This window comes from Pleuronectes platessa, chromosome 18, assembly GCF_947347685.1.
Source record: "Pleuronectes platessa chromosome 18, fPlePla1.1, whole genome shotgun sequence".
Lineage (NCBI taxonomy): Eukaryota > Metazoa > Chordata > Actinopteri > Pleuronectiformes > Pleuronectidae > Pleuronectes > Pleuronectes platessa.
In genome coordinates, this window is record NC_070643.1 from 1,811,109 (window position 1) to 1,830,916 (window position 19,808).

General features: G+C 38.9%; 1 protein-coding gene across 1 annotated transcript in view; it reads right to left on the bottom strand.

Annotated features, from left to right (window-relative positions):
- Positions 1-17,409, bottom strand: part of epb41a (erythrocyte membrane protein band 4.1a) — a 42,343-nt gene extending 24,934 nt beyond the window's left edge. The window contains exons 1-14 of the mRNA XM_053446589.1: positions 17,095-17,409; positions 14,805-15,086; positions 14,315-14,419; positions 11,951-11,993; positions 11,769-11,844; positions 10,957-11,175; positions 10,401-10,488; positions 8,701-8,853; positions 8,469-8,566; positions 7,499-7,674; positions 4,877-5,124; positions 4,448-4,522; positions 4,200-4,247; positions 2,138-2,200 (exon numbers count right to left, since the gene is read on the bottom strand). Coding sequence (XP_053302564.1) covers positions 2,138-2,200; positions 4,200-4,247; positions 4,448-4,522; positions 4,877-5,124; positions 7,499-7,674; positions 8,469-8,566; positions 8,701-8,853; positions 10,401-10,488; positions 10,957-11,175; positions 11,769-11,844; positions 11,951-11,993; positions 14,315-14,419; positions 14,805-15,086; positions 17,095-17,409 — 1,989 coding nt within the window. The remainder of the gene's footprint in view (positions 1-2,137; positions 2,201-4,199; positions 4,248-4,447; positions 4,523-4,876; positions 5,125-7,498; positions 7,675-8,468; positions 8,567-8,700; positions 8,854-10,400; positions 10,489-10,956; positions 11,176-11,768; positions 11,845-11,950; positions 11,994-14,314; positions 14,420-14,804; positions 15,087-17,094) is intronic.
- Positions 17,410-19,808: the final 2,399 nt, after the last annotated feature.

Sequence of the window (19,808 nt, forward strand, 5' to 3'; positions counted from 1 at the left end):
TCCTGGAGATACTGGATTTATCTTGCGTAAAAGTGATACAGATCTGTTCTTTACGATTTAATGGTTGAACACCTTTTTACTAAAACATCCAACTGTTGTTCTTCTTCTTTGTTAGGTTTATTGGCGGCTGGCAACCAACCGCCATCAACTATATTTTCTTCCTCTTTTCTATTCTACATTCTTTTCACTGCTTCAGTGTTATATGCATATAGTCAAGCTGAATCGGTGATGGGTTTCATTAATAACCTAAACCAATACAGCAAAGGCCATGTTAGGAACTAGTATTACCACTTGTCCTGAGAAATCCAATCTCAAGCAGACAGCTGTAAATTAAACTGTTCCTGTCGGTTAAAGAGGCCAAGGCAGAAGAGCTGCAAGGTCTTCAAATGATTAGCTGAGGGATTGTCACTAACTCCTTTTACAATACATGTGCAACTATAAAATTCACCACTCAGAAGCACAGACGCTCATAGAGCACAGCTATGACAGTAATCAGGGCAACAGAGATACAGTCACAAAGAGGAAACACACAAGGAACCTTGCATTGGTGTTATGTACATGAAGTGGATTAACCACATGAAGAGAGAGTGTTAGTAACCATGAGGACCAATGAGAACAAACAGCAGCAGTGTTCAGAATCTTTGAGTGACAGAGCTGAGACATACACGACTGGGAAAGAAAAAATAAGAAGTTTCTTTGTCAATAAACTCTTTTCATAGCAGACAATTCGTTTTTTCAGAAATAAGACAGGCCCAAACGGAATTAATTACTGATGATGGCTGCATTCTCTTCAGATAGGCTGTTACTGAGATAGCTACGCTTTGCATTCATTGCTCGTGGTCAGGTCAGGATTGATCAGAAACAATGATGAAGTGAACGTGGCTTTCTGCATCGTCATCCAGACTAATAACAATCCTGGAGTTTTCAAACTAAAACAGGACCAGTAGCATTTCCACAAGTAGTAGGGTGGATTCCAGGCGGTAATGTAGCAGAATAAGGTGTTTACATATTCCAGTAGATGTAGATGTACCCTAATGCATTTAATGGAATAGACCCTATGCCCGTGTTTTTTTTTATACTTGTGCTGACATCATCATAATGTCTGCTGGGAAAAGAGTCAGGCGAGCACTAGATCACTTTATCTTGGTTTAGTTCGGATTAATAGTTGTTTAGATCAGTTGATAGTTTTTGGCAAGGTCTCACTTACGTGAAAAGTTGTTTTTACTTTACTGTTGATGATAAACAATTTTTTCACCCACATTTTCCCATTGACACACAGAAGAACAATATCTCTTTGGATGGTTTCCGGATTTTTATCAGTTCATCAGCGAGTTGAAGTTTGAAATTGTTGGATTTTTTTCAAAGGCTGGTGAGAGCTACGTCACATTAACATCTTAACAACAGTAGACTCAGTATTCCGGTGCTCTGTCCATTTTATGATTCACTGAGCAATGCAGAAGAAATAAAACTGAAATTGAGTGTGATTAATGTTGCCAGCCTCCTCCCCTTTGTTTATTATTAGGTTCTATCCTCATAGTACAGTTAAACAAAAGCTGTTAAGATCACATATTTCCAAACAATGAAATCAATTATGTAAGTGGCTGAAAATAAATTAATTAATCACCACACCCTCCAGTTTATATTCTATCTCAGCTGGCTCTGTTACATCAACAGAATCATCAGGTGTACATGAAGACGTAGTGTTAAATAGAGACCAATGTTTTTATTCCTACGTTTTACTGAATTTTGTTCTAACTGAGACTCATCTTGCCAGTATTTATTTTCTCTTGGGGACCCATATCTTCCCATTAAATGCATATACAGTACAGTAACAGTAAGGGTCTCTTTGTATGATTTGTTACATTAACTCCAATCTGCAGCAGCAGTTTAAAACTTTAACCTTTCCCAATCATATATTTTATAAAATGAAAATATAGAATGACAAAGACAATGTCAAAGTGAAGTGAAACTACTTGCATGAGGTTCAGAGAGGAAAATAGTGCATGCCAAGCCTTTAGGATTAAGCTGGAAACACGGCAAGAAATAAAACATGATAAAATCAACACAAAGTGCATGCATGAAGAAAAACATGATGGCAAACAGCCAAAACGGATATCTGACAACTGAAGATACAAACCTCCAACATTAAATTGCTATGTCTGATATAAATAGTTTCACCCTCAAGTTTCTTTGCTCTTTTCTGTGGAAAATTAGGAAAAGGGAAATAAGCAGAAGCATAATTGATTCCAATATTTTAACATTAAATTTCCAGTAGAATCCACTGTGCAGCAATGACAAGAATCCCTACAAAAATAAACAGCACATTCGGTTGCAGCTTCCAGCGTGCCCAGCTCATCAGGGGGTGGAATTCAGAAACGCTTGCGCGCACACGCACACACACACACACACACACACACACACACACACACACTAGTGTATATGAGAAGCCAGGCAGATACACACTCGCAGCTGAGTGTGGAGGCGACATGCAGTGCATGCAGAGGCTGCTGCAGTGCAGTGCACAGGAAGAGGAGCATCAGTGTGTGACTGTTTGTCTGATGGTCGGATGGAAGCGTCACTTCAGGAATTTTCACAAAAAAAACAACACTCTTTTATCACTATTTACACATTTCAACTTCTTATCCTGTCTTGATGGATTGGTGAAAATGTATCAATTTCCTTACAATACACACAGTGCGAGCTTATTTAAAAAAATGTGACTGTGACAATACTTCGGCACAGTCAAATGAAAGCAGGCCTATTGTGAGTATGCCCTTATCCTGAAGTAGCAGCCAGTCAGTGTTTCAGCTATGTTATACTGTGCAGCTGTGGCTCAGCAGCGGGTTGTTCACTAAACCAGACTGTCAGCGGTTCAATCCCAGTCTCCTCTATTTTGCGTGCCGTGAGCACCACATTGTCTTTTTACATAATGTCCTGAGTCATTAAGTCTACTACACAACTGTAATCCTATAATGATATCATAAACACGAAATGCAAGGGAATTAACTTCTCACATAAACTGTTAGAATTACTATGACTGACTTAATACTTTTTTACTTGAATTATACCCATAATATGAAAAGATAGTCTTTGAAGAAAAGTACATTTTTAAAATGTACATTATCCTACTACATACATAATAAATGTAATCAACCTACAATTAAACTCAGTAGAGCAGCTTCCACTGTTAAAGCTAAACATGTCTGTGTGATTCTATGATAATAAGTACCACACCTCAACTGTTTGATTCCTTACATCAATCCAAATATCATTTCCTGATAAATTTAGTTATCAGCAGGAGATGTGCGCCGCAGGCGATATGCGCAGCAGGAGATGTGTGCCGCAGTTTTTTTATTAATTTGAGTTCATTATTATTATTTTTTTGTAACAAACAAACTAAAACAGAGTTTAAGGGGTCTTTTCCTTGATCAAGCCTGATCCCACCTCCTACTTTTGGTGCAAATCAATTCATCATGCTTACAAACAACTGAACAGTGGATGTGACAGAAGATTTTAATTGTTTCTTGTTAAATGTATTTATTTATTTTATGGATTGTTTGATAGACATGTTGGAAAAATTAGTAAGTATAATATTAGTATGTATCACATTGTTTAAAGTTGTGTTCGCTGGCGACATTTGGATTACAAATAAATATACTGATCTATATGGTTTACGGACAACGATTATACTGATCTGAAGACACACATTTAACCGCAGTTTAAGAACTCCATGTTGAATATAACTGCCAGCCGATCAGTCATTGGCTTCTACTAACAATAATTACATCCTGGAGGAACTAATTCCATCAACAACAATGAGATATTAACTTAACATCATTGAACACACGTGTTATTTGTGTAACCGAAGCATGTTACAAATAAACCAGTGCGACTTTTTGCTTATGGAGAAGGAGAAACCCACTTTTACACAATAAAAGGCAGCTGCATCAAATCACAAATGATAACCTGCACAACCCATTGATTTCTCCTTAGTTGAACGGCAACTTCTTGTGAACAAACCTTCACACAACGACAAACAGCCAGAAATCATAGAACAACCAAGAGAAGCTCTTTGTCTGTGCAATGACGAACAGCACTGTCAGGCAACAGAAAAGCAAATTAAAGTCTCTTGATGTATAACTGATGAATGGATGAGGATGGTGAGGGCAGCAGAAACACTGGCTCGGGAGCACGCTAACCTTCCTCACTCGCACCACCTCCGTCTTTGTTTTGTCCTGAGGAGAGTGCTGTTCCTCCACCAAAGGAAAGACAAAATGACTATGTGTTCAGGTGTACACTATCAATTCTACAAGCCAGCTTGGGCAAATTATCTGTAGATATGATACCATATACTAGCAATAATAATATTACTTTATTTATGTCTAGTTTCTGGTTTAACTGATTCCATCCCAGCCTCAGTCTGATCATGCATCAAGCAAAAACAAACCTGGCTCTTTTTCTCTCTTTCTCCATTGGCGGTGGTCACAGTGGGGGAGTGCCTCCGCTCTCTCCTGGCCACTGTCTGGTAGCACAGACAAAGCTCACACATCAGGATGAATCCCCAGGATGAGCACGGATAAAAGCTTCCACAGTGCACCTGTGTTCCATGTAGAGCTATAACAACATCTACACATTTTGATAGTTTCCTAGTCATCAGTACAAGCTTCAGTTTGTTCGTCTAGTACATTACCCCACTGCTCCACACCTACACTTCATCATACACTACAGAGAGGTAGAATAGGCTCCATGTGAACATTGCTTTCTCTCTCCTCTTCCTGATGTCTGATTGAAGATAATCTGTAAGGTCCCCATTTTGTTCAATAATGTGAAACCTTGAAGCTGCATGACACATGATGTACAGGAGTGTGCCCACTACCTTGATCTCCGGAGTGGACTCTGGTCTAGGGCTGTGGCTCCTGGTATACTCAGCTGACTGACTTTCCCTCTTCATCTCTGCCTTCCTGTCTGCAGAGCGGTGACTTTTGGGAGTGTAGCCATCATGGCGGACAGAGCGATGCAGGGTGGGCAGCAGCGGAGATGGGGATGCCTCCCCCGGGGACACCGGTGACATAACAGGGGCACTGACCGGGCGAGTGGATTTGTTGTCGGGAGTGGACGCCATGGCTGAAGCAGACAGACAGAGGAAACAATGGATTCACTTTACAAACAAAAACTAAACTAAATTAAATTCATCTATTAATGTGGTATCCATGCCTTTTGAGAATATTGTTTACTACCATTATTTACTATGATTTAGAAAAAAAGCCTGCAATGAAAATGAGGCAGAGTAAATCATCTTGCCGGCCATGGCAACTGGGCTACAAAGTATACTCCCATGTGCTTGGGTGTGTCCCAAGGTCTCCTTGCAGTTGAACGTACCTCAGCAGAAAGGCATCCCGAACAGATGCCGGACACATCTCAACTGACTCCATTACACGTGAAGGAGCAGGGGTACCCTGAGTTGTATGGAGCTCTATACAATAACGCTTACACTGCATCTCTCCTATTTCTCTTCTCTCTCCTCTTACCCCTGAGCCTGTTTAATTTTTCTCTCCACTGTCACCAAAGTATTTGCTCATTGTGTGTAACATCTTAACCTAGCTACATAATGTGCCTTAAGAGAATATATGTTGTGATTTGGTGCTGACAAAATACATTTGAATTGGATCAAACACATAACTTATACATAGACACTAAAGGAAAAAGGGGGAATTGAAAAGATGATGAGTAGTAGTTTCTTTCTGCTTTCTTTTCTTCCCCCTTCTTCCCTTTTTTTGGAAACATCTGGACTCATTCCGATCTCCTTTACAACTGATACTCACAATTCCTTTACATTTATGTATTTTAAACACTGTTGTGACCAACTTTATTTCCAGCAATATCACTGTGACAATTATGCCATAAGCTTATTTTTCCTACTTTGACCTAGCTTCACATAAACTACTGTGCAGGTACACTGAAATGATGTTGGGATACAAACAGCATGTATTAAAAAAGATTTAACTTATATAATGTTTCTAAATCTTCTGTTTAAGACCAAAATTTGAATCCAATCCACCTCAGATAAATGTTCGGTTTAATAATCTATATAATTACGTGGTAAGTAAACATGTCAAACTGTGATGGGGACCCTTATACCTTTTAGACATCAGCATGTTAGCAATGTCATTGTGACCATATTTGTACACTGATGTTTAGCACAAAGCAGCACTCTTATTAACTATAGCTTGACAGAACTTATATGGCTGTATACCCTTAGTTTTTTTTATTTTCATCCTGAACACATCCACACAATACAATAGCAATGGCACATAGCAGCAGAATAGTTGAAAGAGTAATTTAAAAAAAAGTATTTCCTGTGGTTAAAATAACTGTATCCAACTGAAGACATGAATTCAGGGAAGGAAAGCTTTGTACATGAGGGGAGCAGCAAGAAACGGAAGATATAGAAGGCAGAAGAAGTTTCTAAAAACATTTTGTGTGGTTTAGCATAATCCACCATGGCTGGTCTGTGTTGTCAGCATGACTTGAAAAAACAGATGTTAAACAGTAAACCAAGTACTCAAGTTACATAATGCTGGGTTCCAGATGACAGAGCTGTGGGGTAATGAGGAGAGTATCATGTGATCAAACATAACAGCACAGCTGTGACACTGTAGAATGTGTGTGAGGTCTTTATGTGCTAGTTTTTCTCTTAAAGCACCATGACATGGTTCAAATGGTTTGTTTAGCCTTGACTTCACATTCAGACTTTCCACATCATTCAAGGGTTTGAACAATAGGTTTGGATTTTTCAGGTCACATGGCACAGTTCCTGAAAACCTATTTTTCTTTGTTTGGTTTATTAGTAATAGTGGATGGAGCAAGACCCTATTAATTATCACTCACTCTTCCTCAGAACTGTAATCATTCCTCCTTTTTTATATAAATGGTGATGTAATGCCTTTATTGTATAGCTCAATTGTGATGAATCATTTTACTCATACACAATCATACACTGAAGACACAATCACTCTTTAGCACTGCTATAAGACTAAAAAGGCACCCAGTAGCACAGTTTTGCAAATTTCATTTTATACTTTCTCTTGTTAAACAGAAGCAAAGAGTGGTTTCTACTTCTCTACCACGTGAAAGTGGAGAAAAAGTCTATCGCCAATACTTCAACAAGCTCTAGCTCCACACTTTGACATGGGAGCCAAATAGGTTGCTGAAACAATGCAATTCCCTCTATGTACACTGGGTGTCACTGTATTTGTGTAAAGCTACTCTTGGGGTTCTTCTGTTGGAAGTTGAGGTCACTGTGTCGCTGTGTTTGGTTATCCGTGAAAATATGTACTTATTTCATTAACAAATTTGAAAGTATTATTCTGCAACTGGAAGGATGCCTGCATAGTATTTTATAAACACCACACACAATATTGCATTGCCAAGTAAAAGTTTGCATAGACAACACACACACAGGCCTACAGCAGGAACAAAAGGTAGAAGAACGGTGTACCTCCATCCAGGCTGCGCGAGTTCCTCTTGCTGGACGAACGCTGGAACAGAGGAGCTGGTCTATCAATCAGAGAGCTTGCCTGTCTGGTCTGAGCTTGAGTCCGACCACTGTAGCGAAACTTGGAGCCCAGTGCCAGGAACTTCCTAGGGGTGGTGACCATCTCACTGGAGGTAAGCCTGTACACAAAGAACACTGAAACTAAATATCTGATCTCATCATCCTTAAGCAACAAGCAAATGTGTTCAGCAAAAGTCCTAAGCTCTTATAAAGCACATTGAGGAAACTGACTAAGGCCAGGCTCAGACTACTTGAGATTTATGTGTTGATTTTTAGGAATAAAAATCGGTATGATTATGATCCTCATTTCAGTACTTTCGCTGACATTGCTGCCAAACAACTCTACATTTTTAGCTGGCTTCACTATTGACGGACTTTAAAAATCTCACTGCAGGTATTACTGCCATGACAGCAAGTTGTTGTGGGAAATCTTACTGCGTGAAGGAACAAAGTTTCTGTAGAACAATGATGTGTTCAGAAGAAAAAAGAATTGCCAAACGCAGATGAAAAGCAACTTTCAGAGTACATTATGAGATATTTTGTTCCAGCAGCTCTTATCTATTTATATAATTTACTCAACATTGAGTGTCACAGTTATTGCCAAAGAGAAAAGGAAGCTCCAGCCTGTAATTCAAAGGAAGACTACGTAATCTTCTTCTGACTTAACTTTGAAAATGTCCATGACACATAACAGTTTCCATTTTGTTCACATCTGCCTCCTCATACGATCATGTGAGATCACATGAGGGGCTACATTACTCCAGAGGTGTGGGGCATGTTTGAGATTTGACAGATTTGACAGAAATTGTTTAGTTTATCCTTGTGTATGTGATGCAACCCAAAAATGAAAAACCAGACAGGTTTTGAAAGCTCCTGCAGCCTGAGCCCAGCTTTAAGAAATTTAACAACTCACCTGAAGAAGGTGTGATGCTCCACACACACTTTCCACATTTTCTTGGCTGCCTTGTAATTGGGCAGTTTGAAACCAATTGCACTTTCATACTGTTCCACCTGTTGAAACACAAACCATTTAATATGAGATAAATTAAATTAAAACTAAGGTTTCATTCATGGTTCAATTAAGCTCAGTGAATAACAGATTTTACAGATGGATGAATGTTTGTCGATATGAAAAAACTCTGTACCTCTGATGGTCTTATTTTGATGAAGAAGCTGCTGCGTTTGTATGAGACTTTGAGGACTTTGGGCCAAGGGAAACGGTTGATCCTCAGTTTGTCTTTGTAAACCATCAGACCACTGGAGCAAACCCCCAACATGATGTCAACGCCATCCAGATCCTGACAGACAAACCCAGAGACACAAAGAGGTCCATCAACTATCAACAGGACCTGGAGATTTCATTAAACTGAGACAACTTGACGGAACCTTAAAAATGTCTTAAAATGTCTGCTGCACTGCAAACCAAAGCAGCTTCAGTCAGCATGAGAGTCTGTTGGAAAGATAACCACATTCCTCCACATAATGATTTCACTATGGTGTTGCAGAGCATTGTCTAAAGTGTAACACATTGACGTTCTGCCATATGTTCTCATCGTATTGGCACACCTTAGCTACTGTAACTTGTAAACTCTGTATGATGCATTTTATCACTAAATGACCTCACTAGACCCACTTGAAGAGGAGGGTCTAGGTCCAGTTCCAAGCAGCTGCTGTGGTTTGTAGTGTGAGGGCTGAATGGATTGATCCAGAAGTCCATTTTAACAGATACCCAATGACATATCATCCTCTTCAATTTTTCAGGATGTATCTTGAGGTTGAGGTGGACTGCCTCTATAACTGCTTCTATCTCATCAGTAAACAAAGGGTGATTACAATATGACCTTACTCTTTTTTTTTTTTTTTATTACTTAAGTTCAGTTTTGTCACTTGTTAATATTGTTGATGTGTGGACTTGATGAGGATTTTAAGTCAATGAGCTGCTTTGATTCTGCATCCAGATTCTAGGAGTGCTCTACGCAATTATATCCTGAATGTACTGCTCTTCGAGTGGTCAAGTTGTAAATGCTAAAATTACCTTGCATTAAAACAGGTCAATGTACAAGACTATCTGCAGGACTGATGATATGTTAATAATTAATATGATAATATATATATCTTATTTACATTTACAGAAGGCGAAATAGCTTTCTACTGGTCAAAGATTGTAATCCCTAGCTCCTCCAGATATTATTGAAATGTCCATGAGATGAACTCTTAACTGCTCCAGATGGTTTGCCATCTGTTTATGAATGGGTGAATTAAACATAGAAAAATCTGTTTGTTCGACATACTATATAAATTCAGTCCATTTATACAAATATGACATTGGGACAGTTAATGCAAAGTTTTAGTGGTGATCAGCACACACCATGTGTTTGAAATGTTTACTACAGCTGGTACTACCACCAGTGATTTCTGTGTCAGTAGAAAAAAATGCCCTCAGCTGTCCCTTGTATTTACCTCTGCAGTACGATGCAGCTTCCATGTACTGCTCACCATCATCCACTTGGAGGCAGTACAGTCCTCAAAAAATTCCTTCTTCTATATTTTGTTAAAATCCCTGCTCGGATGCAAAGAGATTGACCTGATTTCTACTGTAAAAGCTGACATGTTGCATGTCTTACTGGTGGTCTATCATGCTTCTGTGATGCATGACATTGAATCTGTGAACAGACAAAGCTAAATGGTAATGTTTTTTTTAGAGTGCTTCTCTAGTCCTGATGACCACTCAAAGTGCTTAACACTTTGTTGAAAAAACTTTTTCATCTTTTCCCAACATTTATATATAGTTCCAGAAGGTTGAATCACAAACAGCAGAGAAGAGTTGACCAGCTCCTGCTCTCACCTTGGCCTGGTGGAGGTCCACTCCGTACATAGACAATTTCTTGGCATTCTCAAGGAACATCAGGTCTGCCTGGGCTGGACTCATTATCCTGCCATAGCAGTAGAAATCAAAGAAAACCTGTAGTCACTGTGACAGCTTGAGGGAGAGTTGGGAAAGGTATTTTTCCCCCTTTCTCATAATCTCTCTTTTATTTTACTAGTAATAGCATTCATTTATCATTACAATCTTTAGATGGAGGTGTGCAAAATGTGCTACCTTTAGAGACAAGTATGTTCATACACCTCAAAGATTTAGTGCACAAAACACATGATTCTATTATACATTAGAATGTATTGCTATAAATTAGAATAATTTTGTTAAAATGTTGCTTGAATATAAAAGTACTGCCATAATGAGTAGTTTATCGTCAACACATTTTGAAGATAATATTTTGTACTTAGGTTTGATTTGTAATATATTATAGTTTGACAGATTTACTTAAAACTGCTGTGGACACAAAAAGCACTAGAATATGAGCGCCAAATGAACCACTGCTAAACTGAGGCAGTGTTCTGACCTGTATGTGTGGTGGAGCTCCATCATTTTGACCTCAAGCTCCTTGGTCTGACCCTGAGCCATTTTCATTCCCTTCGCATATTCACTGCCATGCACCTCAGGGTCGTACTCGCCCAGCTCTGACTGCAACGCGTAGGAGCCCAGAAGGGCCAGCGTCACGAAGGAGCATGGAAGGCGACCCTGCAGGATGTCCTTCCGCAGCTGGAGACACAGGTAGTACCTTCCATGCACAAACAGGGATTAAATGTACTGGGAATAACGTTCTGATATCATGATAACAGATAAACTATTAATCAAAGGTCAAAGAAACTGTCATGCTCAGTCAAATTCTCATCTGTACATGCCCCTGCAATGTTTGCTTAGAATATTAATGTCATTCTTGGAGTGAAGTAGAATAACACTCCACCAAGGCCAGATGAGAGTGCATCCCTCCATAAAGTTTAGTGGAAAAATGTCCAGTTTTTTTTGCATTATCTTGCTTACAATAAAACCGACTAATCAACCAACCTGCAGACCCGGGTGTAAACCTCCCTGAGAGAGGTAGTTAACCCAGAGGAAAGGGTCTAAGTAAATTAACTGCTTGTTGCTGAACTGTATTAAAGCTCACCCCCACCCTAAGGTGCCATAAATGGTGTACATTTTTCCTCTACATATCGATCATAATATGTTCTAACCTATGACAAAATAGAACGATAGAAACATAAATAAGACTGTTAAACTTAGTCATCATCTTGAAAAATGTCCACATTAAGCTTTGAATGCAATAAAATTATGTTTGTAGGTGGTCACTGGACACATTCACTCATGACTTACCTTGTTATGTCTTCAGAAAGTTGGGCTGGGTCCGGTGGATAGAATTTCACATTGAAAGTGAAATTGTAGTCGGCACCTTGAGGGAAGAAAAAAACAGAGGGTGTGATAATGATAAATTATAAAAACTACATTAGAAACATGTTAAAAAAGAAAATGAGAAATATATTTAAATGTAAGCTCACCTTGTACCTGCCTGCGGATCTCCTTGGCCAGGTCCATCCAAGTCTGATCAAGAAAATGAGTGATCAAACATCTATTAATAACATCTTTACATCTATAATTATCCCTCTTATTGTTTTCATTATAACAACTAGTCAGAGCTGAAAACTGATGGTGCACAACTGTTCCTGCTTTCTCTCTCCTCTGCTACACATTGAGGTTGGAATAGTTAGATTGACACTAACTGCTAACATTAGAGTATTAACAGCATTCATGTATCATTACAATCATTAGATGGAGGTATGCAAAACGTGCTACTTTTAGAGACAAGTATGTTCAGAAGCCTCAAAGATTTTATGCACAAAACATATGATTCTATTATATATCAGAATTCATTGTTATAACTTAGAATAATGTTGTTAAAATGTTTCTTGAATAATAAAGTACTGCCATAATGAGTAGTTTATCATCATTACATATTGCAGATATATATACAGTGCCTTGCATAAGTATTCACCCCCCTTGGACTTTTTCCCATTATGTACTGTTACTAACTGGAATTCAAATAGACTTAAATAAACTTTTTCCCGTTTGATCAACAAAACATGCATAGTACTTTGGAGGTGCAAAATAAATTTTATTGTGACACAAACAATAATGAGAACAAAAAAGTTGACATCTGTTGGGTGCATAAGTATTCACCCCCCTGTGTCAATACTTGGTAGAACCCCCTTTGGCTGCAATCACAGCTGCAAGTCTTTTGGGGTATGTCTCTACCAGCTTTGCACATCTAGAGATGGAAAGGTTTGTCCATTCTTCTTGGCAAAAAAGATGAAGCTCAGTCAGATTGGATGGAGACCGTCTGTGAACCGCAATCTTCAAGTCTTGCCATAGATTCTCTATTGGATTGAGGTCTGGGCTTTGACTGGGCCATTTTAAGACATTAACATTCTTTAATCCAAACCATTCCTTTGTAGCTCTGGCTGTATGTTTAGGGTCATTGTCCTGCTGGAAGATGAACCTCCGCCCCAGTCTCAAGTCTTTTGCAGGCTGCATCAGATTTTCTTCAAGGATTTCCCTGTATTTGGCTCCATCCATCTTTCCCTCTATTCTGACCAGTTTCCCTGTACCTGCTGAAGAGAAGCATCCCCACAGCATGATGCTACCACCACCATGTTTCACTGTTGGGATGGTGTGCTCAGGGTGATGGGCAGTGTTGGGTTTTCGCCACACATAGCGTTTTGCATTGAGGCCAAAAAGTTCAATTTTGGTCTCATCTGACCAGAGCACCTTCTTCCATATGTTTGCTGTGTCTCCCACATGGCTTCTGGCAAACTCCAAACGGGATTTTGTATGGATCCCTTTCAACAATGGCTTTCTTCTTGCCACTCTTCCATAAAGGCCAGATTTGTGGAGTAGACGACTAATAGTTGTCCTGTGGACAGATTCTCCCACCTCAGCTGTGGATCTCTGCAACTCCTCCAGAGTAACCATGGGCCTCCTGGTTGCTTCTCTGATTAATTTTCTTCTTGTCCGACTCTTCAGTTTGGGTGGACGGCCTCCTCTTGGTAGGTTTGCGGTTGTGCCATATTCTTTCCATTTTCTTATGATGGATTTTATGGTGCTCAGAGAGATGTTCAAAGCTCTGGATATTTTTTTATAACCTAACCCTGCTTCATATTTCTCCACAACTTTATCCCTGACCTGTTTGGTGAGCTCCTTGGTCTTCATGATGCTGTTTGTTCAGTAATGATCTCCAACAAACTCTGAGTCCGTCACAGAACAGGTGTATTTATACTGAGATTAAATTGCAGACAGGTGGACCCTATTTACTAATTATGTGACTTGCAAATGTGACTTGTGAATGCAATTGGTCGCACCAGATCTTTGTTAGGGGTTTCACAGTAAAGGGGGTGAATACATATGCACTCAACACTTTTCAGATTTTTATTTGTAAATAATTGTGAAATCCATGTAATATTTCCCCCCACTTCCAAATGATGCACTATTTTGTGTTGGTCCATTACATAAACTCACGATGAAATAAATTTTAATCTGTGGTTATACCATGACAAAATGTAGAAAAGTCCAAAGGGGGTGAATACTTATGCAAGGCACTGTATACTTCTACTTAGGTTTAACTTGTAAAATAGAAATGTTCTCTCTCTGTTCATTACTGAATCACATGCATGTTTCAAGACAAAACAGGTTCAATGGTATATATAAAATAATGAACTAGATGTGTTCACTGAATCCACACACACCAATAATAGAGAATATCTCAATCCCTCTTCATACATGGAATGTAGTAGTAGTTTTCAAGTAATAATTTTTTCCACACTTAAGTTAGACTGATACAAACTGCTGACAGTCAGAATCCAGCTCACCCTCATGGTAGGCGTGTCCCAGATGACAAGGCCATAGTAGTCTTTCTCCAGCAGGTTCAGATGGTCACACACCTTCATGAACAGCTCCTGGCCTGTGGCGTGTTTCTTTTACAAATACATTAAGGGGATAAGAATGAGACAATAAGAAATTGTGCAACAACTATATGTTTTATAGAGGAAAAGAAAAGACGGCAGGAACAGTTTGTCAGTTACATTTGTTGACCAAAAAAAACTATTATAAGAATTGCCTCTCCACTAAATAATTTTGTAAATCAGCGACTTTTAATCAAACAAAATAAGCAACTTAAATACAAGACTTTGTGTTGTGGGAATTTTAATAGTCCCTCTTAACGTGCAAAGCACTATTGAATTTATAACAGTATCTATAACCGTTAATATCAAATAATTTACCAGTTGACTTAAAATGTTCCTTCTTTGTTCTTCTTTCATGATGTATGGCAAAACAAATAAAAATGAGAAGTGATCTTACATCCAGCTCACACTCATACAGAGCGTCATCGAGCAGAGTGATTTTGATCTGCATGGTCTTGGGTCGGCGTGGAGCTCTGGGAGCTTTGGCCTCCTCCTCTGTTGTCTTCTCCTCGTTCTCTCCCTTACTCCCTCCTTCAGGATCAGACTCCTTCTCCTCCTCCCTTTCTTTGTCCTCGTCGTTCTCCAGGGCAGCCTCCTCTCCTTTCTCCTTATCGTTTTCTTTGTCCTTTCCACCCTCCTCCTCCTCTGCCTCAGCTTCTTTCTTCTCTACCTGGACAGCCTGAAAGAGACAGTATGATCACAATGCAATTCACACTTTCTTCATCAACTGTTCTTGTGAGTAAAGGCATCAGTATCAAGTTAAACTGGCTGTGAGACTTGCATAATGGTCACAATGAAACAGATCACTGATTCTTGAGAATTGGGACAAAACAGGATTCCATATTGAAATAATGAAACCTTAAGCTCAGACAAATTAAACCACATGTATGTATCTACCATGAACTAAGCTACTGAGGTATGCTTTGATACAACCTTAGACCCCCATCCGAAACCAAAAACACAAATACATTTTCACTCACATTATGCTAGACCCTTAAAGTGTGTCTATATAGCTTCACCATTATGTGTGTGTACGCATGTTTCCTTAACCCTGATAGAGTTGATGACTATCAATTCACAAAAACAATAAAAAAGCAGAAAATGCTAATTTAACATATTTAGCATTAATTAGACAAACTAATAACCTATTTCTATATTTCACTCAAATGACTCAAAAAACTTCTGATTCAATGTCAACTCCGTAATTGGCCTGTCCCCACCCTCAGACATTTTCTTTTCAGCTTGATGCCAGATGCTAACAGAGCCTACTTCACGAGAATAAAATGATCTAAACACTCGGTTTGTGAAGACGGTCTTCGCATATCATGAATGTGACACAGGATATATTAACATTATACCTTACTTGACCCTGTCTGCCATGGATGCACTCTGTATAGGTGGAATGTGAAAATGTATCCTTCAGAGTGACTGCTGGCCCTAATATTACCTGATTTCATTTCATTTTAATGAATGACTGACAGTGTTGACAAAAAGTGGGGAAACAACTTTGAAACCTTATAAAATATGCAAGTGTCTTTGCTCTGATATGATATATTATTAATTTTTTCTTTTTAATGAACAAGTTTCTTTTACTCATTAAAAAATATTTGTGTCCATTTTATTGCACACGAATGATTGAACCCTTTTCTCTGGCCATGCTGTTTAAGATGTAGTGGTAAGACCATTAGTGTCATAGATTTGATATAGTAAATAGTAAATTACATTGAAGGGGATAATTGTGCTGAATACATTCTATAATTAATCCCTCATTATTTATTAAAAATATTTTAATTTTTAAACTCAACAGCAGTTTCAAATGCTGAATGTGTTTTGTCCCCTGTCTCAAGAATCTGTGAGATGCTGTTGGTGCCTGCCAATATTCACAGGGTCTCACTCACACCAGACCCATATAATCCACACAAATCATTCAGTGGTTGTAAATATAAGGGATCAGTTAAATGCTACAGCAGCACAATATACCCTCTGTTTACACTGCAATCCTCTGAGGTGCTTTCTTTTACACTCCCTTTGTGACAGGGCGTACAATGGTTATTTATGGTGTATATTATCAGCTATTACCACAGAAGACAGACCCACTAGACGACTACACATCTTACTGCTGTAGTTACACTTGAAGGTGATGTTACATAAGCATTTGTATAGATGGATGGCTCCTTGCCTAATTCACTTCAGTGGGTTGTATGGTCCAATTGTATTTCATTTCCAATGCTTCTTAGCTACTCATGCTGCGCACACTGCAGACACAGTTTGTGTCTGCAGTGTGCGCAGCATGAGTAGCACATTAGAGAGGTATACAACTACAGTGTTTGTAGTTGTAGGGCAGGCCAGGTTTTGATAAGTCGACTATGTGTAAAAAAAAACATTACTTGAAAGCTACTACTACATTCCATGTATTAATAGGGCTTGAGATATTCTCTGCTATTGCTGTGTGTGTGTGGATCATGCAATGATATGTCTGGTATGTAATGTACAGGTCATACAAATATATGTGTTTCATTCAAAAAAAATTCACATATTTGTCCACCTCACCATTACCCACTTTTTACAATAAAAAGTATCAGGATAACTATCAAGGATCCTGGCTTTTGCAACACTTTGTATTAGACTGAGACCAACTTTTATGTTTTGGCCCACCACTACTGCAAATACAGAGCATATAGGCTAACCTGAGCCTCAGCACTGTTTACCGAGTGCTGATCCAGGGCGACCTCTCCCTCTGTCCTCAGTTCTGGTTCAGGGTCAGCGATGGGGGCTTTAGCTTCTTCTTCCTCTTGCTTGTCCTCCTTCTCTCCCGCCTCGCTCTCACACTGTGAGCGCCTCTTCAGGAAGGAAGAGAAGAGGCGGGAGAGGCCGCGGCTCGCAGAGTTGCGGTTTCGAGGCCGGAGCTGCTCCTCCTCTGGTGAGGGTGGCCTGGCGTCCTGGCCGGCTTCCTCCTGCGGCCTTGGCTTCTTCTGGTGGCTCTCCGCCTCGTCTGTTGTCATGGCAACAGCTGTTGAGGAAGAGGACAAAATCAAGTCAATCAGAAACAGCTCTGTATGTATGCAAATCCAAATAAGGTAAAAACAGGTCAATCTGAGGAGGGCTGTTCTAGTCAGGGTAAAAATGGTGCTGTTTTAAATGATCCTTGTGGTATTTTGACCAAAAAAATGTTACAGACATTTCATTAAGACCCCAAGAAACCATTTCAACTTGCGGTAAAATGGGCATAATATGTCCCCTTTAAAAAATGAGCAGACACTACATACTAAGTGAAAAATATATGAAATAAAAAAATTAGCAGACAATACATACTAAGTGAAAAATATATGAAATTACAGAATAGAACAAGATAGAAGATAGTGGACTAGGGAGCAAAATAACATACAAACATGTGAAAAAAATACATTGCATTTTACAATTAACCTTTTACACAATAATACTATAAGAAAACTTATAACTGCTTAAAATAAAAAGGCTTCAATTTTATATAATTATTCTTTACTCTGTTGGAAGAATTACATAGATTTAAGTACTTTAGGTCAATTATTTCTCAGGTGCTGTTGTTTCAACTGTAATAATAAAAAATCATTCAATGATTATCAAGACTAATCCAAACCATTACTGAAAACATACATTATTTGTTTATTGACCATTAATTGTGAATTGACCATTTTTGTGAAGATCGGTCAATGTGAACACGTTCCGGGGGTCTCGGGGGCGCACCATTGAGACATTTTTCAACACCCACTGAAAATTCCTCCAGAATACTTAAATTTTTACCACTTTCTAACTTTCTGCAAATTTTGGTAAGAATTTGAGCATGTTAAAGCCCTCAAAAAGTCAATTAATTTGCCTGAATAATATTAATAATAATAATAATAATAATAATAATAATAATAATAATAATAATAATCCTTACAATTTCAATAGGGCCTCCCACTGTCAGTGCTCGTGCCCTAATTACCAATCAAAGAGTCTGGTCTACATTACATTACATTACATGTCATTTGGCAGACGCTTTTATCCAAATTGGTCTAGTGCTCAACTAATCCATGAATCGACTAGCTATTGTTTAAGGTCCAATAGCTCGTCAGGGATTTTTTCCGTCTCATGTCATCAAGCTAAATGAAGGTGCATCACAGCAGCGAGATCTAGTTTTACTTTTTCACCGCAATAGATATGTTGAGACACCTCAGATTGAGCTCTACTTTTATACGTTCACCTTAAATAGTTAAATTGAACATTGTGTTGTAGCAAAGCCCATCCACTATTATTTCAGAAAAAATAAATTGCAGCTAACGGCCTCTGTTATTATAATCCTTGACATCCTCTGCTCTGATATATTGGCATCCTGATACCCAACAATTGAGCAGCATTTCTACAACATTTACTGTCTTGTCTCAAGTCAGCACCAGGTTGACCTCAAAAGGAATGGGGAGAGACTATAGACTATTTAAAGATGGACGACATGAGAGCCCCCAAAAATAGAAGTAAAATCACCTTGATTGCCAACTTGTGGTTGGTTGAGGTGTAAGACCTAAACTCTGCCCCCTCCATATTAGTGGATGGGACATGCACCAAAAGGTTATGGTCGTTTTCTGGAAGTTGATGAAAGGAGAACTCAGGCAGCAGCTGATATCTTATGCAGAAGATATTAATGTAGACTTGATGCATCAAGGAGACCAGGAGGTGTCAAATATACAAACGCAAACAGAGTAACATGTGCAATTGTCACCCCCAAGTCTGAAGATGTCTCACACAGCATCTGCATATATCTTCCTCTACTTGCGTAACTAATTCCAACAGCACATCCACGAATGGCTAGAATTGTTGTCACTCTCTATGTTACATGAAGTTGTTCATATCCTATTGGATAGTTAAGCCTAAATTCTGCATTCCTAAATCACATAGTGTCCCCATGTTTTGCCACTGGTGAAATACGTAAAAGAGTTGAAGTTGGTGCCTCTTTGTCTGACGCATCAGAGTTACAAAATCAGCTGTGGCTGAGGGGGAGAGCGGTCGTCCTATAACCTGAAGGTCGGTAGTTCGATCCCCAGTCTTCCCTATCTGCATGCCGGAGTGTCCTTGGGCAAGATGCTGAACCCTGATTTGGCCATCATAGAACAACAAAATGCTGCTAATAGATGCACTGGCTGAATGTGTGTGTGAATGGGTGATTATAGAACTGTACTGTAAAGCGCTTTGAGTGGTCATCAAGACTAGAAAAGTGCTATATTAATACAAAACCATTTACCATTTAAATATTAAAGTCCATGAGTTAGACACTACAATATACTGTATGTTGGCCCTTTATCTATAACCTGAGTTTAGGCAGTGAGAAGAAAGGATCTGTTGAATTAGACAGGCACGATTCTCCTGTACAGAATTAATATACAATAAA